General features: G+C 45.7%; 1 protein-coding gene across 4 annotated transcripts in view; it reads right to left on the bottom strand.

Moving 5' to 3' along the window:
* The window catches only part of ADTRP (androgen dependent TFPI regulating protein), a 95093-nt gene that overhangs the window by 42590 nt on the left and 25429 nt on the right, over positions 1-27074 (bottom strand). For 3 of the 4 annotated variants that reach the window (XM_084796198.1, XM_084796199.1, XM_084796201.1), the window contains exons 3-5: positions 23504-23744; positions 11862-11996; positions 9937-10038 (exon numbers count right to left, since the gene is read on the bottom strand). In XM_084796198.1, coding sequence (XP_084652324.1) covers positions 9937-10038; positions 11862-11996; positions 23504-23656 — 390 coding nt within the window. In that variant the 5' untranslated portion in view covers positions 23657-23744. Of the gene's footprint in view, positions 1-9936; positions 10039-11861; positions 11997-23503; positions 23745-23814; positions 23953-27074 lie in introns of those variants that run through there. The other variant, XM_084796200.1, reaches the window with a different exon arrangement.

The raw sequence follows: 27074 nt of genomic DNA, 5'->3' as shown, positions 1-27074 counted from the left end.
AAGTCGCATTTCATTTTCACAGTGTAAACACAACTGCTGTGCTTTGAACATACCCCTTCTTGCCAAAATGCCTGTGACGCTTGGTGGCCAGCCTAGCAGTATTGGGGCCTTTGAGAAGGATTCTACTCTTTCTCAAGTGACTGGACTGGCTCTTTCAAGAGTGGATTAGTCTACTCTTTGTAACATACATTCATACAATGTATCTGGAGCCTGCCCCCCATATGCTGGGTTGCCAATTTCTCATGCAGATTTATCATTTGATGCCATCTATATATTACAGCCTAAGGCCTTCACTAGGCACAGCCACCTAATCTTGAACTGCCCAGTCTCCAAGACTGCGGGCTGAATAACCCCCTCCCTTTCAAAAAAAATAGCTAGCTTAGTCTCTAGTGTTCTGTTATCACAAGGGAAAGTGGACTAAGACACTAACCTAGAGTAGAAAATGGCCAGAAAACATTTTAGAATTTCGTGGAACAACAGATAGGGAGCAGCAGTGATGTGAAATGGTTGCCTCTGAATTTATGACTCAAAGACAGTGCACATTATTCCATAGGTGACACATTAAAGATGCATGGGGGCAAGGGGTGACTACAGAGATGGCTCTGAGCACAAGTGTAAGGACCTATGTTCGAGTCTCCAGAAGACACACATACAAGCTTGTCAGGCATGGTGGAGCACATCTGTAACCCCAGCGTTTTCAGGAGAAGATGGGAGGCAGAGATAGGAGAACCCCATATTCAAAACCAACTAGCTCAGACATGCAGAGCTGAACAACAAGAGCCTCCTTCAAGCAGGGTGGACACTGAGAACAGACACGAGAAAGGGTTCTCTGACCTTCACACATGCACATTGCAGCACACATGCACACAGGTCCACAGGGATGGATACACACACACACACACACACACACACACACACACACAATCACACGCACACACACAGGCATGCACGCACGCACACATGCACATGCACACATACACACACACACACACACACACACAGAGAGAGAGAGAGAGAGAGAGAGAGAGAGAGAGAGAGAGAGAGAGAGAGAGAAAATACCCCTTGTGGAACTGGGCAAAAGGTACTAAAGATTTGTAGCATTTCTTGCATTTGTGTGCAAATCTGTAACTATTTGGAAATATTTTAACTAAGAGCAAACCAAGGAGTAAAGGAAAACCGTGCGAACAATAGGTGTTGCACGGGAAGACTGTGCAGGGCAGGGAAACAGCTCTTCCTAGTGATTTATGTGCCTTAAGGAAAAGATGTATTAAGTATAAAAGTGTCAGAGAAAACTTATGTTTATGGCTCAGGGTCATGAGCTGATCTAGCTTGTCACAGCTCAGCTTCAGCGTCCTCATCTGCTCCCAGTTTGCCAGGTGTTCAGCATGGAGAGTTGGGGGCATTTTAGTTTTGATTCTACACCCATACTTATTTCTCCGGGAAGCAACACAAGGCAAGATGAATCATCACTATTTGGTAGCAGCTAGCTGGCACTGTGACGTCACCAGCAGACTATAAGCAAATGTTCAGCAGCACCATATTCATTTAAGAATAGGACCACAGCTGCTATTTTAAGAATGTCATACAAATAGATTTTTCAGTCTCTTGTTCTTTTCTCTGGAGTTAACAAGATTTAATACGAGACCAAAAACAAAACCAAAACCAAACAAACAAAAAACTGTAGTGTCTCTTCCCAGAATTCCCACTAGAAAAACAAATGTGGAATCTGAGATTTGGAGAGAGCTTCTGAGTCTTCTAGATGCCCCTGTTAGATTTCCCCATCATAAGCCCACCATGTGTGTTGACAACACCTTTGAAGAAACCACCTCCCTTTATTTAACTCTTTAATGACTAACACTCATGTACATGGACCATTCCAAGCTCAAAATCTGCTATCAGTCTCTTTTGCCTATAGGATAACCACCCAACCAACACCAACAACACCAAGTTCTAAGCATTAAAGCTCCTCAGCACTTACCACATAGGGCTCTCTACCCGCAACCCCAACTTCAAGCATTCCACATGCCAGGTAAATGATCTATCACTGAGCTACGTCAGCATTCCTTTCTAAGGCCATTTCATGGGATGCCATGAGAGGCTTCCATTAGACCTTTGGAAAGCTGACAATAAACAGTTCCCTTTAGTGAGCAGGGACTGGTAGGGGAAGCTGAAGGAAAAAAGAAACTTCTGGAGGGAAAAACAAACAAACAAACAAACTAGAAACTGACATTATCAACCCATTCGATGGGATCTCACTTTAACAATATCCCTCAAGATTCAATTTCCCCCTTCCCAAGCCAGTTCCCTTTTCTTCTGTCACCACTTTCTCACCTGTATCATTGTGTCATTGTCAAATTACGCAGCACCCTTTCTTCTTTACAGGGGCAGTGTGCGAGTTTTAAAAAACACTGTATTTGACTACAGTTTACTAACCACAAGCTTCAACAACACCACTCCTTTTGTCTAGCTGAATGAAGAGAGCCCCTTATCCTCTACGGCGTTTGGAGAAGCTTTGCAGTAAGTGTGTTACCATCCTAAAGGGTAGTGATGGAACAATGGTTCCCCAAAGATATCTACACCTTATTTCCTGGAAGCCTTGGGAGGGTTGCTTCACATGGTCAAAGGGCTTTGCTGATGGTTATGAGTTGTGTGTTACTTGAGTGTGCACCTCATGGTTTCATATGTTGGAAGTTTGGTCCCACCATGTATGGTGATGTGCAAAGTGGTGGGGCCTATAATGCAGTGGTTCTTACATCATTGGAAGTTCTGCTCTTTGGAGGAATTAAGGCAGATCTCTCCAGAGCAAGTTGAGCTGACTACTGACTCTGTGTAGCTTCTTGGCAGATGATGTAATGCGCTTTGGCACACAAGCCCATCACTTTCAGTGGAGCCTTCACCCAGAATCTCTGCTCTGCTGCTGGAACTTCCAGCCTCCCAAACTGTGTGCTAAACCAACCTCTTCTTAAAGAGCAGCCGACCTCAGGTATTTTTTAGTGTTTCCTTAGGTTAAAATCAAATGCCTTACCTATCATTATGTTTATTATCTAGAGAATATGGAGTTGTTAGACATGATGTGTGTATTTTAAATTCATCAATATTAACAACTTTACTTCACATTTCTCATGCTGTCCCATGATGACATAAAAAAATAACAGTGCTAAGTGTACAATTTTGATATTTTTAAATGAATGATTCTTGATTTTTGTCTTTGTGTTTTGAGCCACATATTGGATATCACATGAGGCTCTGTTTCTAGCATGTGTTCAGTTATTGGATACTCTTATGCAGAGGCCAACAGTGACTGTCATGTTGACGGTCTGAGGCCTCCTTAAATTGTGCATTAATTTAATAGATATTTATGTCATCCCTGAGACTCAGGTTCACGGGGGATGTGAAACTGATGCACGGGGAATGCGAAAGTTTGAAAACAAGCAGGCACTGAGAAATGTCCAGGCTGTGGGTGACCTGTGTCCAAAGAGGGTGGGTGGCTGGAGGGTGAGGAACCAAGAAAGGAGAGCCAGGAGTCTTAAAGGCCTGGAAACCAAGATCAGCCAGCTGTGGTGGACACGCCCATGAGGGATGTCTTCACTCCTTAGGAGGCACTAAGGGGTACTTTGTAGCCCAGACATCTCCTACGGAGCTTGTGGGTGGGAGAGAGAAATAGGAGAAAGAGGTCTCTAGGCTATCCACCTGGGCTTCCGGTGTCCAGAACATACTTGTCAGTCAAGAAGTGTATACCAGTACATGTCACCATTTAAACCAGTGTTTTGTGTTAATGTTTACTGCTATTTTCTCCTCTCTCCTCCTCCTTGTCCTCTTCTTCCTCCTCCTCTTTCTTCTTCTTTCTCTCTCTCTCTCTCTCTCTCTCTCTCTCTCTCTCTCTCTCTCTCTCTGTTTCTCCCCTTTCTTTCCCCTCCCTCCTGCCCTGCCTCCCTCCCTCCTCTCTCTCCTCTCCACCCCCCCACCCCCGTATGTAGTAGGCTCAATCAGGATTAAAAAAAAAAATCACTGAATGTCAAAACTCTTGTCAAATACTATTCATATCACCTGTGTTACTTAACTTCCTTCGCCATAACAAAATAGGAGAGAGAAGCAATTTAAAGGATGAAGGACTGATTTGGGCCCATGTTTTTTTACTCCACGGTGACGAAGCAGAAGATCATGGTGGAAAATTGAGGGGGCAAGCACAAAATTGCCTCCCTCGTAGCAGCCAGGAAACAGCGAAACCAAAAGGAGAATGCAGAGACAAGATCTTCTTCAGGGCACACTACACTGGTTTACTTCCTCTAAGTACATCTCTGTGAGCTCAGCAATCTCTTGATGTAGGCAGCCCTCTGCAGCACCATACCCGAGGGCCAGCCCATCAACACACGTGTCCTCTAGAGGTACACTTGATAGCTTAAACTCACCAGCACCACACACATAGCAGTGTTTAATGATCATTTTCAAATGAACAAAGGAGCACATAGCCAGGAACTAAGGAAGTCATATTTGGTTGTTCCTCTAGTTCAGAGAGCCAGCTCTCTCTGACTGGGAGGAGGTTGTTTCTAAGGTCCCATTCATACGTACTGAGCCACATGGGTCTCAGACTGTGGGAGTGGAGAAAGATTAGTGTGATGGGTCCTGGCTGGGATTCTCATATTTTACATGATAATGGCTTCCACGTGTGCTGTCTTTGGCGGTTTTTACAGTACTTGGGCACTTCATTCTAGATAATTATACATGGTTTCCTAATGCAGCAGCAGGGCTTAAGGCAGAGCTCTGATCTATTCCACTCTGCTTTTCAACTTGAACAATTCAGGTTGATTTCCAGAGAAATACTTTCTCTAGCTCCCCTCCAGTGCTGGATGGGGTCATTATTTCTCAGCTTCTGAATCCTCTTCCTGCTATTTAAATCTGTCTGCTCTGGTTCTAATTTTAGGATGCATTTAGATAAGACCTGAGGAGTTAGTGCTTTCCTGGCAGACCCTGAAGGAATACTTACTTCGCTGTTCCTGTCCTTCTTTTACGAACTGCTCAACATTAACACGGTCTGGTGGATATACTTCATCTAAGGCATCCAGGCTGTCCCCAGCTCGGGCAACCCAATCAAGGGAGATGCGAGCATCTCTCTGAGATTATTATTTGGACTGAAAATGTAACGAGGACAGGAAAATGTCTGTTGACCATAATAGGAACCACATATTTCCAGTAAGTCAGAACCTTGGGCAGGAAGATCCCAAAGACTCAATTAGTTTCAAAGCTAATACATTCCTAGAAATATACGGAGTCAGAGGAGAGTGTCACAAAACCAGGGACAGCATCACAGAGGAGTGCCATGGAACTGGAACAGCATCACAGATAAGGACAAGAAAACAATTGCAAAAAGAAAGCTAACATTGAGTCAGCATAGGGGATACTGTGAAGTCAAAGAACCTTTCAGGACCACAGGGTGCTGGTGATGCCATGGTTGTCATAAGGCTGAGAGAAAGGCGGGGTAGTAAGGGAGGGGCTCACTCTAGGAAGCAGTTTGGCCCCACACAGAAGCACCTAGACCAAATGCCCCTCGCCCCTCTAGTGCACTTTCCAGCAATGAGTCCTTTCCTTTGGGTTGTCTTAGAAGGGCACTGGTGAGACTGGGAGTGTTGACAAATTAACCTGGAAGGTACTCAGCTCCCCACTGCGATAACAAACACCTGAGATGGCAGCTTGTAAAGAGAAAAAGGTTTATGGGGGCTCATAGATTCCGAGGGTTCTTTCAACATAGAAAAGCAACATAGCATGCCAGGGAGCATGTGGAGAGTAAATACATAAATATCAAATCTCCTACTGCTATCTCATGGCCAGAAGAAAGAGCCCAGAAGCTAGGATTGTACAATCCCTTCAATGCGCATGCTCACCAGTGACCTCATGACCTTCCACCAGTACCCATCTCTTCAGTGCTCCATCGTTTGCCAACAGAACGGCCCTAAGTACCCAAGTCTAGGTCTGTCTTTGGAGACCATTCTACATATGAACCCTGTGTGTGTGTGTGTGTGTGTGTGTGTGTGTGTGTGTGTGTGTGTACCTGTTAAGTGTATGTGCATGGAAGCCAGAGGTCAGTATAGAGTTGCCTTCTTCAATTGTACTCCATCTTACTTTTTTGGTGATTGGGTCTGTCAGTAGGAGCTAGTGCTCACTGATTGGCTAGACTGGCTCCAGGAATCTTCCCATCTTTGCCTTTCCAGCCCTGGGTTACAGGCATGTGCAGGAGCATCCAGGGTTGACTACATGGGTCTCGGGATCCAACTAGATCTTCATGCTACTGTGGCAAACACTTTGTGACTAAGCTATTTCTTCATTCCCTTGTAATATTTTTTTTCAATTCTTTGACTGGAGGGCATATATGTACACATTCTCATAGATGTGTACATGGGAACATACACATGTGTGCATATGCATGTGAAAGCTAGAGGTCCATGTTAGGTATCTTTCTCATTTGGACTTGACTTGTCTTTGAGTTAACATTGCTATGATGAAACACTGTGACCAAAAGCAACTTGGAAAGGAAAGAACGTATTTGGCTTATACTTCTATATCATCACAGAAGGAGGTCAGAACAGGAACTCAAGTGGGGCAGGAACCTGGAGGCAGGAGCTGACAGAGCCCATAGAGAAGTGCTGCTTACTAGCTTGCTCCCCATGGCTTGCTCAGCCTGCTAAATTTCTTATAGAACCCAAGACAGCCAACCTAGCATTGGTACCACCTACAATGGACTGGGCTCTCCCTCATCAATCACTACTCAAGAAAATGGATCACAGGTTTGCCTACAGTCCAGTCTTATCGGGGAACTCAATCAAGGTTTCCCTCCTCTCAGATGTCTATATCTATAGCTTGTGTCAAGTTGACATAAAACTAGCCAGCACATCACTTTTTTTTTTTTTTTTTTGAGATACCATCTCTCACAAAGCCTGTGGTAGTGAGGAATGGAACCAAGTCCTCATTCCTGTCTAGCAAGAACTTCACCAACTGAGCCATCTTGCTAGGCCTTAAGCAACCACCACTGTGTAAGAATCTGACAAAGAGCATCCTTGAAGCATCAGGCTAGAAAGATGTAATAGTAAGCACAGAAAAAAACCGGAGAAGACAACAGTCTGGGTCCATGAATGAGATGTAGCTGCAAAGACTCAATTTGGAGCCAACACTAAACAGAAGCAGGATGTCTGGAGATGGTTCTATTAGGAACCCCAAGTGGCCTTGCTGATAGTTGTTGCTGTTGTTGTTTTGTTTTGTTTTTTGAGATTTTTCTCCAATTAAATGAAGAGAAACATGGAAACGTCGGCGTCTAACCAATGGCAGGCTGTCTCCTCCTCTTCTTCCCTAATTCAAACTGTCCACCTCTTTTGACACTTGCCAGGTCTCTCTAAAGGAGGGAGATGACTAGGACAATCAAAGGCCAAGGGGCAGATTTCTGACACCCCTCTTCCAGGTGGGACAGGCACCAAAAATACTTAAGCATCTCTACAGTACAGTATCTGTCTTGCTGTTAATAATTGGCTCACGGATATGATGTACGGTATCATCCAGTTCTTCACTTCCCAAATGATCAACCATCCATATGGCTGTTTACTTATCAAGGTCACTAGGGTTGGGCATCACCATCTCAACTGACTGGAGAGAATCCAAGCAGAAAGTGGGACTCAGAGAGGGAAGGAACTGGGAGTCATTGTAGGGAAACCGGCTGAGCTCACAAAGCCTGGGGAGTGTGCTCAGTGAGTGGGTTTGGCTCCAGATAAAAAGAACGTTCAAGACTCTGCCTTTCAACCTGTGGGAGCAGCATCCAGCCCCAGCAGGTGCATGCTTCCTGCCCCCTCACTCTGTCCCAAGTTTTGGTTATTGGCATACAAACAGGGAGTCACGATTTTTTTCCTATTAATTCCATATTAATTGAGCTTTTTGATCCCCCCCCCCCCGCCCAGGGAAATGTAAAGCTGAATCAGAAAGCACAAGTTCTAGATTTAACTGGTAAAAGGCAATAGCAAATTAGTCTTGTATCATGGGATCACCACCCTAGAAGAGCCATGGTTGACAGATTGCTGGCCCCAGGCTGGTGACATAATAGCCTCCCAGCTTTTTCCCCCCGCTTTTATTTGTAAAACTCAAAATTGTGGTACTCATCTAAAGAAGGGCATGTGCACTAAATCAGCTCATATTCAAGGAACTTGACATTTTAAAAAATGGAACCAGAGATGGCTCAAGTTGGTGACTCTGCGCTACAAGCATGAGGATCTAAGCTTGGCTCCTAGGCGCCCACAAATAGGTGGACAGGGTGGCTTATGTCTGCAACCTCAGCACTGGGGGCAGAGAGTGCGGGAGGCTGGGTTGGGGAGGGGTGGATCCCTGGACGCTCATTGGCCAGTCAGCCCAACTAAATCAGTGAGCTCCAGGTTCTGTCCACTCCAGGTGGTGAGTAACTGACAGAGATGTTCAGTATCAATCTCTGGGCACCACAGGTATACACACACACACACACACACACACACACACACACACACACACCCCACAAGCTCACAGGTACATATACATGAGTAAAAATACCACCCCCACCATCTATCCACGTTGGAAATATTCACTATGAAGGCTTCCCAGATGAATACTAACAAAAACTAGCCAAGACAAGACACTGGGAGGAGGGGCAACTTAATATGTAAATTTTGATCTTGTATGCTAAATTATTCCAGAAACCAGAGAACAGTACTCAGCCAATAGTCAGTGTCTCTCACAGCAAAATATTAAAACAGGTTTTTTTCTGAGTGTGGGGTATATGGGGTAGTAATAGTGGGCAGAGAGGCTTTTCCACGTTCATTGCCATGAGGTTTGAAACAACAGGATCTTTCAAGGGCAGAAGAAAGTCTTTGGGTGAACTTGGGAGTTTTAACTCCTTATGGGTTCTCCTGAATTTTACACGGCCTGTTTCCTGGAATCTAAGCTCTTCCTACCTAAACTGCCCAGTAGTGTGAAAACACAGCTGTAAGTATTGAGGAATTGATCCAGGGTTGCCCAGGGAGACTTTATATACACAGCTCTAAGGACTCAGGCCCAGCACTGCAGTGGAGGACGAGACAGCTTGCTAGCCCTGCTTGTCTGGGTCACAGATGACTCTTCAGACTCCAGTGACCTGACCATCTCAGAACAGGTAGGGCTTTCAGTTTAACTCCTCAAAAGCATTGGCGTGAATGAAAAATACATGGCAGGTAAAACACAGTGCAACCTGTAAATACTAGTTAGCCATACACAGTCCTGGAAAAATCTTGGTGAGTGGCCACTGCTTTGCCCTTTAGAGTAACATATTATTTGGACATGAGGATAGATTTTTGTTTAAACATTCCTTTATTCCATTCCTGGAAATGAACTTCGTTATTAGTCATGGGCAAAAGTCACTTCTTTTTTAGAATTGCCAAAGGTCGCCTTTCTTGGTAGCATGACTTTTAAATGACTTCCCTAAGCAACATAACAACTGCTTAGCTCTTCACCTCGGCTTTCAGTAGATCCCTGTGGCTAAAATACTAGATTTTGCCCATTTACATCATCTGTATGCTTTTAAAGAGATTTATTTTTATTTTCTGTATGTGAAGATTTGCCTGCGTGTCTGTATGCACTTCACATGCATGCCTGATTCCCAAGGAGGTTAGGAGATGGCATCACATCCCCTGGAATTGTAGATTCAAGCAGTTGGAAGCCACCATGTAAGTTCTGGGAGTTGAACCTCAAGTGTCTGGAAAATCAAGTGTTTTTTTTAACCACTGAACCATCCATCTCTCTAGCACTCCTCAGGATACTTTTTAAAAATCGTGACAGGATAAGGAGACAGGAGTGAACGGGAGGGCACTGAAGAAAACCTTGGAAACATCCACAGGCACTTTAGCGGTCAGTGCGGAAGCCACTGACTTCTGTGTCCACTCATTTCCTTCCACTCACCATTGCATGGTTAGTCCATGCTGGGAAGTAGTCATCCAAGCCCTGCGGGTAGACCAGACTCCGATCATAAATGAAGAGGGTCCAGAATACCAAACTCACAAACTGGAAAGAAAACACAAAAAGGACCATTATTAGGTTTGGTTTTCATCAGAGGTTTCGAAGCTAACAAAGGAAGTAGTAATGTAAAAATTGATGGCAGTTTGAAGGCTGTGGTATGTACCTCTTACAGACATAAAGGGAAGTAGGAAATGCTTGTTGTAGAAGAGCTGTATCCTGGCTCTCTGAGGATTCTTCAATGAGTGCAATGTGTGAGAAAGCCACGATGGCCGTCGTGGCTGGCAGAGAAGACACAAATATAAGAGATGCACAGAGCACAAGTCCTTCATTGACATCAATGATCTCCTCATCTGAGTGTGTGTGTGTGTGTGTGTGTGTGTGTGTGTGTGTGTGTGTGTGTGTGTGTGTACTTGCCCCCTCCTCCCTTTAAGTAGTCATGGCAAAGAAAAACAGAAGGCTTGGAGTAGGGCTAAGCACTAGATCATTTATAAGCTGGTACAGTGGGAGTCGGATCTCTCCATTGCCCAGACTTTGTTTACTTGCATCAGCTGCACCCTTTGTATGCCATGTCCCAGCATCTACCCTCTGTGTTCTGTGATGAGAGGATGGGGCGGGCTATTAACTCTCCCATCACACTACCTTCTGAACATGCAGAAGCTCAATTTGCAAGCAAAAATGAACAGACTCCATTGTTCCTTTCAGAACCTTGAACTTTATATTTCCTGAGCATAGAGGTGTTGGCATTCCACAAAGCAACCTGGAACACTAAGTGCTCTCTTCTTCTGAGCACTCTCAGAGGTGGGAAGCTTCCTTCTGCATTATTGTTGAAGTCTCAGAGCCACAGGAAGCACTGAGGGGGGAGAGAGGCAGTCATCTCTCATCCCAGGCCCCGCTGCACAGCCAGCATGTGCGACCTCAGTCTGTTTCCATCCTAGCTAACCAACGGAAGCACGAACAAAGCAACAGCAGTTGGGCAGCACCAGAACACAAGCTTCTGCGTGTACACAGCTCACTTTGCCCGATTCCTGTTCACTGAACACAGAGAATGAAGCACCTGCCCCATGCTCTGCACTGAGATGTCACTCTCTCCTAATGTGTCTCTTCCATGGCCCAACTTTGAGGTCTTCTTTTATTTTTCTTTGTTTCTTCCTTCCTTCCTACCTTCCTTTCTTTTTTTGTTTTGTTGTTTTATTTTGTTTTTGTTTTTTGTTTTGTTTTTGTTTTTTTACAAATTTTATATTTTATAGCTTTCCAGATGTGTAGAAAGGGAAGTGGGTCGTCTTTCCCTCTTAGGACTCTCCTTCCTGTCTTCATGATGGAAGCAAGGCTGTCCCTCCAAGAGAGTCATCCCTTAGCATCCCCAAGGATACTACAATCCACAGACACTCAAGTCCTCTATGGAGTCATGCTTGCACAGGGCCCATGTACATCCCTTGTGTGTGTTAGATCACCTAGAGACTGTTTATAATGTCCAGTATGATGCAAATGTTACATCGTTGTTATAAATATTTTTAGTTTGATTTTTATCCATTTGTCAAATATTTTTGATTCATATTTAGTTGAACTTGTGGGTGCAAAACCCACAGCCACGGGGAGCTGATTTTATTTTGATTAAGCTTTACCACCAGGCTGCAACAAGGGCCATGCAGAAAACCTTCACATAGATAGGAAGTTAATGCTATGGCCATCTGTCCTGCACCCTGCTCCCTGGTGATGCTGGTCAATGTAGTCAGTCCCCAGGAAGGAATCTTACGGAAATGTAGATTGTCTGGTTATAGTAACTAGTACCCACACAACCTTGATGTCCCAGGAGAAGCATCCACCCATTTTATATGATGATGATGTTGGATGCACATTTGGGCACTTACTGTGGATATAGGGAAAGCCAATGTGGCAAAAACCAGATCTCTGAAGGATGTGATGAACTTGATGTCTTTCCTCCCGCTGATTCTTTTCAGCGCATCATCCAGGGAGGCGACCCCAAAGAAAATGGCCTGCAAGAGCTAAATTCATTACAACAAATGAGCATCTTCATTGGCTTTAATTAATACATCCTTCACTGATGTAAAACCGCAGCCCTCTGGGAGCAATGCTGACGCCAGAAGGAGGGGACATTGGGTTGTTTGGGTGCAGAGCCAATTCAAGGGCTGGGATTCCGGCTCATTGGGCTTTGACCTTGCACACTAAAACTGATTGAGAAAATTCATTTAGGAGATAATAATGTGTACAGTATTTAGTCTAATGGTCTTCGGCTAAAACGGAAGCAAAATAGAGTTTAAAGGGAGAGTGTAATGAGGTGTATGCGTGGCTGCACAAAGGTAAGAACCAAAGATACAGCTCAGGGTGAAGGGTGAGGCACAGTGGTGGCACGGCCAGGAGTCCTTTCCAGAAAGATAATTAGGGAAAAGCTGGAGAGCTAGAGATCAAACCCAGTCAGTAGAATGGCTGCCTCGCAACACAAGGACCCATGTTCAGACCCCCAGCATTCATGTAAAAGCAAGGTGTGGCGCAGTGTGAGTCTGTATCCCCAGCACTGTGGGGTGTGGGCAGAGACAGGTGGACCCCTGAAATCACTTCCTGGTCAGTCTAATCAGTGGTGAGCTCTGGGTTGACCTCTGGCCTCCACACATATGAACACGCATGTACACATGTATATATGTACATGAGCATGTTCCCTCTCTCTTACACACACACACACACACACACACACACACACACACACACACACACACACACTGAACTCACACTAAGAAAACCATCATGGACAGCAGGACGGAGCTCTGTCCTGCTCCAGGAAAGCACAGATTGTGATGCCACCCTCATCAGAGGGAGAAGGCGATGCAGGCCCCTGACAATTGGAGGCTTTTAAATCACAGGATCCAGGAAGTGAGGCTCCAGAGTTCTGGCAGCTGCTAAGTTCTGCGAGGTCCCTAAGGCAAGAGAGAGGCAGAGTCTCCTTCCCTCAAGTAAGACTGAAGGCCCCTTATCCAAAACGCTCAGCACTAGCAATATTTTGGATCAAGGATTTCTTGTCCAGATGAGAATATTGGCACATAATGGAGACAAGGCTAAGCATCCACACAGAAGCCATTTAATTTTTACGTTTACCTCTTAAAAAGAGCTTGGAGGTAACCCTATAACCATATATTTTAAAAAATAATTCCGTGTGTGAAATCAAGTTACATACCGTGAAATTTTATATTTGCAATGTCATACTTGTGACCCAGAAGCTTGGGTTTCAGAGCCTATCGGGCCTTTGCATTCCAGATGCTAAGCCCGCAGCATGGCCTGGAAGTTGAGCCTTGTGTGGTCTTGGTGTTTTGTGCAATGTTATGGCTGCTAACTTAATGGCCGGTGGGTGCTGACTATCTAGAGATTGGGCTGAGTTTGAAACATGTTTGCCTTAGGAGTCATCTCAGCTCTCAGATGCTCTGCATTGGCATGGGAGGGGCAGATGGTATCTAACCTAGAGTATGAGATGGGAAATTTATGGTGCTCAGAGAGCTGGGTTAATAATTGATCCAAGTTGGCTGTTGGGGAACAGTGTCTGAAGTCTAGACTTGGGCAAAGATCTAAAGTTGGCTTCAGGACACTCCCAGCCAAGGCATGAAGGGGGGTGGGGGTGGGGGGGAGAACAGGTGTGGCTATGACTCACAGCTGTGCTCTCAGACTGGCAGCAGGTGCCCTGCCTGGAGCGTCTCAGAAAGCCCCTGGAAAGGTGGGGCGAGTGGCGATTTTTTTGTTTTTGCGAGTGGTGATTTTTAAAGCACGCTAAGGCATCCTTATGTGGGTAGGTCTCTGGATTAGACGCCCATCCTTCGTGGGTCACACAGAAGACTCAGAACTCCAACAGCTGGCTTTTTGGTCATGGCTTGTTATCTGCCGACTGGAGACTCACTTTCAGTTCTCATGATGTGCTAGTACTAATCTCCCAGCCCCGCCTTAAAGACAGGAAAACAGGGCAGAGAGAGAGAGATTAACAAATTTGCTTCAAGTCCCGAGGCTGTAGAGCCTGGTTCTTGAACCAGACTTAAGAAACATCAGATTTCTTGAGCAGGTCCCATAAAAATTCTGTCAGAGGTCAAAGGAGTGACAATTCTACATGACTGGGGGGAATTAAATACAACATTAAAAAAACTCAATACCCAGTTTCTACCCCAGAGATTCCCCCTTTAATGGACCTGAGGGTGCAGCCTAGGTACTAGGGGGTTATAAATCTTCCTACGGCTGCTTTATTTTCTTTTGGATGTATGTGGTGGTGGTGGTGGTGGTGGGGGTGTGTGTACATGCTCAAGATGAACATTTGGTCCTTACCTTTGTCCTCAGGCACCTGACCAGCTGAGCCTTCTGCCTAGCCACATTCCTGGGTTATCCTGATCTTAGAGAGCTGAGACAGAAGCCCACCTGTCTAGGAAAACCTCCTCTTGGGAATACAGACCAGGTGGTCCCAGAGAGATGCGGCTCAAGGGGGAAAACCTATGTAGTCAAGGTGGAATGAAATTGCTAAGGGAGCCGTGAGCAGGACACAAATGCTAGGAAGTTTCTTCAAGTAAAGCTCAGGATGAGGTAAGGGTTATCCGAGGTAGCAGAGGCAGAGGCAGTAGAAAGCACAACCTGGGTGACAGTCCCCAAGGCTCCTGGCCTCCTAGGTGAGGAAGAGGCTTCCCAAGGGCAGAGGGTGTCAGGGAGGGGTGGGGGAGGAGGGAAAGGGCCTAACTTCTAAATGCCAAGCAAAGGTTCCTTCAGAATGTTAATTCCTGCTGGTGGTGCTCTTGGCACTAAGCCCAAGAGCTGTAGAATTCTTGGCGTGCAATCCTTTGCACACGGCTAACAGAAAGGTCTGTCTTCTCCCTCCTCCATTCCCCATCCACAGAGCTCTCTCAGCCCCAGTTTCGCTTCCAGATACTCAGGCCTCTGCAGCCCTTTGCTGCCTTAACCTGCAGAAGCAACCCTGGGTTCTGGGCTCTGTTAAGCAACACAACAATTCATCACACACACAGGTCCCCCTCTTTGAGAGGTTCTCTCCACCCATAGAGGGAAATCCATACTCCCCAATGTCCAGGGAGCCAGGCCCACCCTTTTCCTTACCCCTCTCAGCCACAGAGTGCAGAAGTCAGATTGAGGAAGAACGCATGTTACTCAGCTCCTCTGTGGTTTCGCCTCATCAAAACAAATTGGCTGCCTACTGTAAATGTGTCAATCACCTCTCCCCCTCCACCCCCAGCTCACACATCATCTTGCAGACATATGCCACACTGGCATCTCCCACCGCCAACTCAGTGCCACCATTGATGCAAGGCCTGGCATGCACATCAGTACCAACAAGGAATACTTGGGTGGCGGCAGTTCCCACAGGGGTGCCAGAGAGGACAGCACTAGTGTGATGTCAAGGCAGACATTGGCTAGAGTGGGGTGGAAAGGGGCTGGCCAGAGTTAGAGGATAAAGGGTGTGAGAAGCCAAGAGTTCTAGGGAGTCCTGAGGGGTTTCAAGGGCACACTAGAAGCAACACAGGTCATCCAGAAGAATAATGATCTACTCATCCACAAAGGAAAAAAAAGACAATGTTTACACACACACACACATACACAAAATCCATATATACACACACATACACATAAATTCAAGGAAGTTTTGAGGGGTGTTAGGGCACATTGGATCATCTCCAATGCTCACACAGGTGGATAGTGACCCCACTCATGCGCTATCCTGGGACACTGGCTCCCGGGAAAGCAGGCTTTCTGATGTCCTGCTGGTCAAAGCCTATTCATAGTTGATGCTTTCTGATTCATCTTTTCTACTGGCTCTTCCCTGATTCTATTCCAGTGGAATGTTCTGGGCCTTTCCACGAAATGCTGCTGCTCTAAATTTGTTAGCTGTCTCTTGTTTCTGTTGCTAGCTAACAAACTTACCACCAGTGACAGAGCTGAATTTACATTAAAAAAATAACTAATGTGATTTTTTTAAAAAAAACTGTAGCTGAAGATATTTAGTTTATACATTCCATGTCTTCACAAATCCACAAGCATCTTAAAGTCATGGAAACTTACCCTCTCTAAGTCATCAAGTTTATTTCTTTGCCCTGAAGCCAAAGCCCTTTTAAACAACCCCAGGAAATGAAAATTTCTTCCACTAAGAAAAAAAAATAATTCCAGAGAGGGAGATTCCACAAGTTCCCTGAACAAGACATTATGACTCCTGCTGGATGAGTCAAGCAGTCCAGTGCCAAGCTCAAGGCTGCGGGCCTGACTCGGCCACAGTGGGACTTTCCTTTCCCTTCGTCAGCCTGATGCAACCTTCACAGTGAAAGCCTTTTCCAGAATTAAAGAGAACAGAGGACGAACTGGGACAGACGCCTCATCTGGAGGTAGTGGAGGGGGTGCAGGTGACTGGGGCTGTGCACAGGATCCTCAGCTATCTGGGCTATCTGGGCTGGTGTGAAGTGTACAATCCTGCCTACTGCTCGTGTGCATTTAGGTTAAGGAAGAAGCCGACGTTTCACCTATGTAATCGCAACAATACGGCTGTCTGAATAAGGCACCCACAGTGGTACCGCCTGTTGACATGCCAAAGTGGGTGCGGGGAAACTTCACACGGCCCCACCCTTAGGTGAAAAACCACCAGTGATGGATCCATCAGTGGGTGCTGAGGGAGGGGACATCCGTTCTCTCTAGGGATGAGCTCCCTGAGAGGTTATCTTATTCCAGCTGGTCAGCCCTAAACAGATCTCCACATGAATTTATTGACTCAGTGGTGTGGGTGGGTGTAAAACAGCGATAACTCAACGAGTCGTGTGTTTGAAAGGGAGTGGACATGGGGGAGTTGGAAGGGGAGAGGGAGTGGTAAATATATAAATTCAGTATTCATACATAACAACGTCAAAACAGCCAGGCTTTGATCCTGCACTCCAGAGGCAGAGGCAGAAAGATCCACGTGAGGTCTACAAAGCAAGTCCAGGACAGCCAAGGCTACCTAGAGAAACCCTGTCTTGGGGGCGGGGGGGGGGGGGGGCAGGGGGGACGGGGACGGGGCGGGACTCAAAAAAAGTAAATGAGAAAAAAAGAAGAACTTAAAACAACAACAACAAAATTCCCTTGAGATTAAACAAGGGAGTTTAACAAGCAAAACCAAGAGGACAAATAATGTAAAGAACACAATTTAGAATAATGAGGAGGAAAATAGAGAGACCAAGAGTGTTGTGAAATGTGTTGGTTAAGAGTGTATAAGAAGCCTTGGCCAAGGCTGTATAGCTGAAGACAATGGCTTTCATATAAGCAGCAGGGTTTCCTGGAATAGAGCAACCCACAGGGGGACAGGTTTCCTGGCAAGTGGCTCATACCAACTAGAACTACATTCTGGTTACCAGTTCATTCAGCCGGCACCCCTCCCCACCCCCACCCCCCACCCCCTGGAGAGCCGGTGGGAACCCAGAACTGTATTAGTGACAGTACAGGCCAGGAGTGGCTCTAGGTCAGTTTGCCTTTACTGGGAATAAGGAAAAGAGAGAGAGAGAAAAAGAGGACGAGGAGGAGGAAGGAACACTTTCTGTACGTCGATATTCACAGGTTGGAAGGCAGGATGAGTAGGAAATGGCGTGCGGTTCCCAGCTGTGCCTATAGGGAATTCACTGAGGATAACGCCTTTGAAGTATCTGTGACAGGGTGGGAGAAGCACGGGGCTGGAGGAGCTCCCATACTGAGCAGCCGCGCGGAGATTCCCTGGAGTGGGTCCTATGGCGACGCCCAGGGAAGGAGCTAAAGCCCGGTGGAGGCAGCTTCCTTCTGTTGAGAGCGCTTTGGGGAGGAGAGATCACCTGTGACCCATCAGAAGCCCACACACCATCTGGGAGCTGTGGAATGAATCTCTCAGCTCTGGGGTGGTGGGAGGACACGCTTTCCTTGGTGGCACACAGGAACAAACCAAGATGTGGAAAAGTTAGGTAACTCACTTAAAAAAAAAAAACAAAAAACACCACACAGTAAGTAAGTAGGCAGCCAGCGCTCTGCCTCCAGAAGCCAGGCTTCTCTTCCCAGATCTTACCAAGATGCTGTCTGCCCTGGCTACTCAATACATTCTAGGCACTTTACTTGGATGCTGGGGGATGTTCTTGCCCTATGGGCTATCAGCTCTAATCCCTTCCGCTATTCAAGAGAGCTAAGCCAGTCACTGTAAACATCCCTGCCAGTAACATCACCCCCCTGTCTTTTGGACCCTGTAAAGCTAAAGGGCTTCACAGACTAAGATCTAAATTCAGTGATGGAAACCAAGGGTTTCCCTCTAGGTACCAAAGTGGACGTTATAATATAGCTAGAACCCCACATTTCTACTGTTTGTAGGCTGCCTTGGAGCTTGTGCCAACAGGGAAGGGGACTTCTCTACCTCTGGCCCTGAATCATCACCTCTGAGGACATTTCCCATGACATCACATTGCTGTCACCCTGAAAGCTTGAGGGTCCTAGGTTTGGGCAGCTTTACAAGAAGGGAAGGGAGGGGAAGGTCGTGTCTGTTGGTGCAAGAGATGTGGGCAAGATGGGGGGCAGACTTTCAGAGTTTCATCCGGAGGCTCCTAAAAGTGGGAAATCTGAACAAGCCCAATGATCCTGCACAACAAGAAGTGGCTGACGCCCCGCCCCCTCCATCTTCACTAGGTATCCGTTAGGGCCAGGGACAGTTCTTGGATGAAAAGGGAGTGAAGGAGACAAGGAAGCACACTTGTGAAGGACTTGGGTACTCCGTGGGCTGAGCCAACAAAGGCAAACTAAAATTGTGCAGGGTTTCCTCGCTTGGTAGGACTCACTGTTCTCTGCTTGAATCTGAAGCTGTACCTCTCCCAAAGCCCCAGTGTCAAGGAGGTCTACCCAAACAGCTCTAGCAGAGAGAAGGGTGTCTCAACAGATAGCTTCTCCCAGCAAAATGGCAGAGAGTGTAGTGTGGGGAGGCATCCACAGGAGCCATGGATGATGTAGCATGGATGTAGTATGTGTGGTTGGTTTTCATGTCGATCCATCACCCACTAAGAACTTACCCAGGAGACCTGTGTTGTACTAAGTCACTTCCTCCTACGCTGTCCATGCCTGCCTGCCAAACACGAGATGACTCCAAGAACCCCAGCTCTCTTCTGTCTTCTCTCTTTTGGGTTACACCATGCTGCTGGCCTTCTAAGATTATGGTCACGCTGTTAGCTTCTGGTTTTGTCCCTCCTTAACAAAGGTGGGAATCAGTGGCATCGAGTCCTTAGCCCTGGTCCCAGGTGATAAGCAGTAGGACTGAGGAACCACCACACACACAAATACCAGAGCACATTCCCTTTCTCTGCGGTCAGCTTTTTGTCCTGTCGGCAGTGACTTTGTCTGTTTCGCCCCCCCATCTCTCTCTTCTTAGCTAGTGGCCCTCTACCAAGCACCAACCCTCTCTCAGCTTCCATGGCTTCTTTTCAGACTCCCTGGGGGCAGTTTCAGGAGGAAAATGGCTCAGTGCTCTGAAAGCTGACTTGTGATAAGACAGGCTTTGTCATTCATCAGGGGCACAGAAGTGCACTCACCAATAAGAAATTAAAGATGTCTGAGAGGAAAGGCATATCAGACTCAGAAAGACAAATGTCACACGGTGCCCTTCATATACAGATTCTAGATGTTACTGTTTATCTGTATGGGTGGAGCCTCTAGGTCATGAAACTATGCTACTATGAAAGGTTGGGGGTGGGGAGGTCATGGGTAGGAAGACAAAAGAAAGAGAGAAAGCAAAGTGAGGTATGTGACATGAAAGGAGGATGGGAGCTCCTGGTGCCAAGCAGGGCGAGGAGTAGGAGGACAGAGCAAGTGTGGCGGGGATCAACAAAAACAAAATCTGCATGAAAATTCCTTGACATCTATTTTTGTGCGTGTGCTAACATGAAAAAAAAAAAAGACACAGAAGATTAACATGACATATTACAAAGCGTTAGAATAGTTTTGCTTGATTAACCAAAAAGCATAACAGAAAGAGGAGGTATGCAATCCCTGCTACGTTGATGGGCTACAGATGTGGCTCAGTGGTTAAAGAGCATTTGCTGCTCTTATGGAGGACTCAGGTTCAGTTCCCAGCACCTACCTATGTGATGGTACAAAACTCCAGTTCTAGAAGATCTGACACCCTCTTCTAGTCTCTGCAGGCACTGCACACACATGGAACACATTTAAATATGCAGATAAGCAGAAACTCATACATGTAAAATAAAATACAATAAAATTTACAATTCCTGCTACATTGGGTTGGATAATGATGCCACCAAATTGAAGCAAAATAAACATGAGAGCTAGAGTAAGTTAGGAGACCTCTATAACCTGGCCGCTTGACTCCATTGAAATGTGAATCAGTTAAAAACTGATACTCGTAAATGAACACATGAGATCTCAAGAGGTAGGCTCAACCATTATTAATTAAGCTATTTGAGATCTACCCTTAGATGGGCTCCCTAAATTATACTCAACCCTTCTTTGTCGGGAGGGGAACACTGCCAAATCATGTTTTAAAGAGCATGGTGTTAATGGGTCAACAGGGTCCTTTGCTCACATCCTGGGGCCAGCAGACTGAGTGAGCAGTCTAGCATGTGAGTGCCCTGTGCCCGGTTCTCATGGCAAAAACACAATGGGGAGTTGTGACTTGGGTTGATAAGGGCCTATGAGGCAGAACTGGTTTTGAGCTGGTAAGAGTTCAAATGTTTAGTACATTCACATAAAGGTGAGGAGAAGGACTAGAAAGCAGTTCTCTACATGGGATCTCAAGTGTTCTGTGGAGGCAGCAAAACGGTGAACAGAGAGGAACAGGCCTTTGTTTGGGGACCTAGGCAGAGAAATGAGGAAGGAAGCCTGCAGTAAAACCCATCTCTGAAGGATACTAGCTCTCCTGGGAAGAAGGGGGCCTGAGTGATGAGTCTGGGTTTGTTTGTTTGTTTGGTTGGTTGGTTTGGTTGTTGTTTTTTTCCCCCCAACGATGCTATGATGTTTAAAGGAATCCAATGGGGGGGGGGGGCGGAAAGAGCACCAGAAGATTAGCCTGAGTATTGGAGGGTCGAGGACATCGGATAAAAAGGGACTATGCAGAACTAATATGGTCAGTCCTAACTAATATGGTCAGTCCTAACTAATATGGTCAGTCCTAACTAATATGGTCAGTCCTCTCATGCAAATTAATAAGAGTTTGGGATGAGGGAAGCAGAAGTTTGGGGAGGGAGAGGTGGGGTCCAAAAGAAGAAAAGCAAATGCGATTTGCTTTGGTGGCTAGTTTGCCGAGGCAGGAAATGGGATTAAGCTGAAATGATTTGGGTCATGAGACCCTCATGAAGTAGGCGCATGCTGCGCAGCCTGAGTTCATCCTCAAGACCTAAATGGTGGAAGGAGAGAGCTGACTCCTGAAGGTTGTCCTTTGATCTCTACCCATGCAGTGTGGTATATATGGCCCCAACGTGCGTGTGCACACACACATACACACACACACACACACACACTCACACACGCAGGCATGCGCACTCGCACACACACACACACACCGGTGCGCAAGCACACACCACACACTCGTACATGCAGACAAAATAAATAAAAGCATTATACTTAAAAAAAAAAAAACAAACAACAAACTAGGAGGCCTGGTGGCACTCAGAGGAAGGATAACAGGTCACCAAGAAGAGCTTATACAAGGGGAGGAGGTCCCCCTCAGTCACAGACATAGAGGAGGAGAGTAGGGGGGAAGCAGGAAGGAGGGAGGAATGGGAGGATATAAGGGATGGGCTAACAATTGAGATGTAATATGAATAAATTAATTTAAAAAATGGTTCCTGTTTGGAAAAAAAAAACACTAGGCCATTCCATAGACAGAAACTGAGGAGAGATTTGAAATGGTCTTGAAAGCCAGAAGGCCAGGGAGGCAGCTTCTGAAGCTATGTGGTAAGTGCTAGAATGTCCATACTGAGCCTGAGTTTGATTCGTGGATTAAACACAGATAGCCATGTGCCCCCTCCCCTCCCCCCAGTTTACCCAACAGAGATAAAAATCTCATTGTTTTATACTTACATATGTTCTTAGAGTTCTACAAAATCAGTCTTTGTTTTCTTTTCCGATTATTCGACTTTTTCCCTTATAAAAATCTCAAGAATGAAACAAACAGCTACCTTGACACTTTCTGGCACAAGAGAGCTGGGTCCAGAACTCAAACTATTCAGGCCAATACGAAGAGGTGAACACAAGGCCAGAAGGAAGCAGACAGAGCCTCGAGGGCCTCTTCAACCTACGCTCAACATTTCTGTCTGCTCAGCTTTGCAGCATCTTTTCTCACGCTGTATCTTGTCTGCTTACAAAATGAGGATGCTGCTGCGGACGGATTCTGAAGGGTTGGCATATTATGATCACAGGGCTGAGAGATAGCGCAGTTGTTAAGGTTACCTGTTGCTGCTGTATAGGCCCCAGCATCAGTTCCCAGTACCCACGTGGCAGCTCACAACCCACTCTAGTTCCAGGAGATCTGATGCTGCCTTCTGGCTTCCACAGGCACCAGACATATATGTGGCATGTATGCACACATGCAGGCAATGCAGGAAAAATTCTCATACTCATAGAATAAAAATAAATACTGAAAACAAGAATATTTTTTGCAGCTTCCTGAGACCAGGTGCTTTCATGGAGCTGTGCGTTTTTGTTGTTATTGTTGCTTTGTTTTGTTTCTTTGTTTTTAGACAGGATTTCTCTGTGTAGTCTTCATTGTCCTGGAACTCTCTCTATATATAGGTCAAGCTGACCTTGGATTCAGAGATCTGCCTGCCTCTACCTCCCAAGTGCTAGGATTAAAGGTGTGCTCTACCACTGCCCAGCAGAACTCTGTATTTTAGCAAGAGCAACAACAAAAGCTGAAACATCAATTCCCACGTCTGAAGGAGGATCCATTTTTAGCATTTAGCTTTACATATACTTCTTACAAGTCAGTTTTTCTCCCATTTATTCAGACTTTGCTCATTAGCTCAGGTTAGGGAGACAAAAGGAAATTAAGTTATAAGTTTGGTTTTAAAATAGTTGAAACTGTGTACTGGCTGTTGGCTCTCCATTCAGATGGAACTTGAGCCTATAAAAAAAAATTATAGTGGGAGACGAAGGTGGCAAAATGTGTTTGCTTTTCTTGGATAAATCTGTGAGTCGGTGTGTGCTGTCAAATGATATTATTCCTCCATTGGAAGTCGCACTTCCTACACGCCATGTGACACTCTGCCTTCTTTTCACAGACTTTGCCAAGCAAGGTTCAAAATCTCTTCTGTGTTTTGCACTCATGCCTGTGGTCCCCCGGTAGGACTCCAAGAGTCTTTTATAAAAAGAGCATTTAACAATTAGACACCCCAGTAGCTAAAGAGAGTTTGTTGAATAACAGGAGAAGCCCCAAACTCCCCAAGCGTGAAGACGGAAGACATGTAGGGGACTTGTGTTCAGTAAAGTGGCTTATGGGAAAGCTCTCACATTCTTGCTAATAACTTGGTTCCAGACACAGACTTACCAGATTAAGGATCGTCAGGTACTTCCAACGTGTACCATCATGGAATTCTTTTAACTTCTCTTCACCTTTTCCAATATTTGGGATGTAATAATAGAGGAAAATGTACCAGTTCATAAGAAGGAAGTGATAGGTGCAAGTGGCCGTCTTCGTCATGGCTTCCGTGTACTGGAGCTGTGTCACTGCTCTCCGCTTTCTCGATGAGTCCTGGGAGTCACGGCTGCACTCTGTTCAGGCTGGAGAGCTGAAGAAACAAAGCCCTCTGGGAATGAGAGTTTCTGACACTGGCTGGATTTTGCTTCTCCTTTACATACCTTTCCTTATAAGTTTGGCCGGAAATCTTTTAGATAGCTGCATTTAGATAAACGGACAGTTTACACTCATTTCAAAATAGGGTTTTGAGGAGAGCAACAAACAAGAGCTGTACTTCGAACAGGGCATAGCCTGATAAGTGAACTGTCCCAAACGCTATCTCGGTGAAAGGTCATGCCGCTGTTCTTCCTTTTCATTTGGTCAGAAAGGGCAGAGGTAGCAATGGTGCCACTTCAAAGAATGAAAGGTAGCTTTTAAACCAGGAAGTAAAGGCTTGGCTGTGTTTATGGCCAGAAGATAAGGAAATCGGGCAAAGTCTTTCTACTTGTGAAGTATCTGAGGCATCATCAAGCTTGAAAAAGCCTTTGATCCTCCAGGAATAGACTCAAAGGAGTCTCTACCCCCACCTCCTTACACTAGAGAACTAAAGATGTTCAGACATCCATCCCCACAGCATCCCAGTGCCCAGAGGGAAGAAGCATAGGGAGATAACCGTAGCCAGAAAACCATACCTGAGTGCAGATGTGGCTGACAGAAAGCAAGCGCCTCTGTACAGCCCTAGGGAGCACAGGACAAAATTGGATTGGGAGAGCAAAGGACAGGACCCTACCTCCAACTGTGCAGAAGGGGACTTAAGAAGAACTGCAAGTGTCATGCCTTGTGACATCACTGGGTTATTTTCCTGGGCAACCCACTTGGAAGGGTTGAGCAAATTCCTAGAGAAATGCTCCTGACGTCATTTAGGGAAGTCTGCAGTTAAAGCTATTGGTGACAACACAAGGGCTTATCAGAACTGAGAAAAAGAACCACAGAGAGCTATGGAAACCCAAATAAGTCCAGAACAGACCTATCTACAAAAAGTCAACTAGACCAAACCTTCAGACACATAGGCAGGAAGACAGTGGCCCTGAGCCAGCAGGTCTGCTGGGGAACCATTTGCCAGACTCTTGCAAATGCTGTTACAAAATATTACAGACTTGCAGGCTTATAAACAAGAAATGTATTTATACTTTATTTTTTCAAGATAGAGTTTCTCTGGGTAGCCTAAGCTGTCCTAGACTAGCTTTGTAGACCAGGATGGCCTCAAACTCACAGCGAACCACCTGCCTCTGCCTCCCGAGTTCTAGAAGCACTTTCATTTCTTTTCCTCATTCAACGGAGACAAGAGGACGCTGTAGGTTCACTGACCTCCCAGTCTGGCCTAATAGATGAGTTCCGGGCCAAATAAGAGACCTTGACCCAAATCAGGCAGATGTGTTTTAAAGCAATATTTTTCAACCTTCCTAATGCTGTGACTCTTTAGTACAGTACCGCATCATAAAATTATTTTCATTGCTACTTAATAACTCTAAATTTTCTCTGGTTTGTTTGTTTGTTTGTGACATGGTTTCTCTGTGTAACAGCTCTGGCTGTCCTAAAACTCGCTCTGTAGACCAGGCTGGCCTTGAACTCACAAAGATCTGTCTGCCTCAGCCTCCTGAGTCCTGGGATTAAAGGCATGCACCACCACTGCCTGGCTCAGCAGGTTCTTATAAAGCTAGCCTTTAAAATAAGAAAAATAAGCCAGGCGTGGTAAATATCTGATATGTGACCCGTGTGAAAGGGTTGTTCAAATGCCAGTGGGGTCAAAATGTGACCCATGGGTTAAGAATCATTGTTCAAAAGGATGGCATTTAAGATTGTCCTCTGTTCTCCAGAACACATGAGTACAAATAGAAGTATACCTGTGAACACAAGTGGACCCCTCCCCCCAACCTACATTTTAAAAGTTCACTATCATTCTTAACTACATCTAGCATTCCAGGCCAACCTGGATCTGTCTTACAAACAAACAAACAACAGCAAAAAAAGGTGGCATAACCTCTACCTGGTATCATTGCTAGGAACAGATGTCAGACTGCTTCATGAAAATAGGCCTGGCCATCCATCCAGGGGTATACATTGTGATGCAGATAGGGCTATAACGTATATTTCCTTTTGGTGATGGTTTTGAGCCAAGTTTTATTAGAAATGCAAAAAAATTAGTTTAGAAATTACATAAGTTTTATATACATATAGTCCATATTCCTATTTATTTCAGTGCTGACAATTACTTGGATTTACATTTAATAAAAGGAAAACATGATTGCTCTGAAAGGGTTGAGGTTTTTATTACAGATATAAGGGAGAACACAGGCAGAGGACTTTGGGTGAGTTCAGAGTAAACATGGTCAGCAAACTGTACCAGGCCATGAAAGGAGATTGAAAAGATGGCAAAGCCAGGAACCAAGAGGCCAAGAGAGCAGGAACCAAGAGTAGCTGCCAAGAGGCAAAGAGACCAATAGGACTGATGGCCAAAATGGCCGAGGTTATACAGGAAAAAGCAGCTAAAGGAAGGGTAGCCCAGCCCAGCCTCTGGACTAGAGAAATTTAGGGCTGGGTATGGGGTATGCCAGCCAGGAAGACCCTGTAACAGGTAGGGACTGAGGGATGCTGGGAGCATCAGGTATGTTAATTGGCACCTCAGTTAACTGTTTGCCTGGGTTTGAGAGCTAACATCCATATCCCCAACTGATCTATCTCCCGGGCTGACTTTGAACATCTGAACTTCTGTCTCTACATCCCAAGTGCTAGGATTACAGGCTACCACACATAATTCTTTTCAAAGCTAGGGATTAAACCCAGGGCCTCATGCATGCTCCCATCCGCAGCATCCAAGAGCACTTTAACAAGCAATAAATGTCACCACTTAGCTACAGATTTTCAACTAACTCAGATCTAGTCTGCTCTTTTCCTGTCTTCAAAAATTAGAAGCTACATTTTATATAGAGAAGAAAGAAAATAATTACAATTTGTTTTTTAAAACTGGTGGGAATTTAGCTTTTAAGAGGCAATAATGAGGATTCCAAGATGGCGCCGCTGAGCACGCACTGTATCTGACCTACAGGGAGGAGATCAGAGACCTTACTGGGAGCCACAGACTGCAAGAACTGGAAAAAACTAGGTGAGAGGAATCCGCACAGTACAGGCCACAGGTGGGTCTGGCCTCCAGTCATCCAAAGGCCCATGGAGGATGGGAGCCCAGTCCCCAGAGTCTGGACCAGAACCCATCAGTGAACTGCGAACTGTAGCCTTGCACTACAGCATGAACTCTCTATATGGGACTGAACCCCAGACATGGGGGCCCAGGTGGCTGTGGACACATTATCCACCCACAGCTGCATGGTCTGTAAGGGATCCCGTAGAAACCTAGCAATCCACCCCAGCAGACTGGTCCTGCACA

Source organism: Acomys minous, assembly GCF_964271855.1.
Source record: "Acomys minous genome assembly, chromosome: 9".
In the NCBI taxonomy this organism is placed as follows: domain Eukaryota; kingdom Metazoa; phylum Chordata; class Mammalia; order Rodentia; family Muridae; genus Acomys; species Acomys minous.
This window is presented reverse-complemented; position numbering and strand designations above follow the sequence as displayed.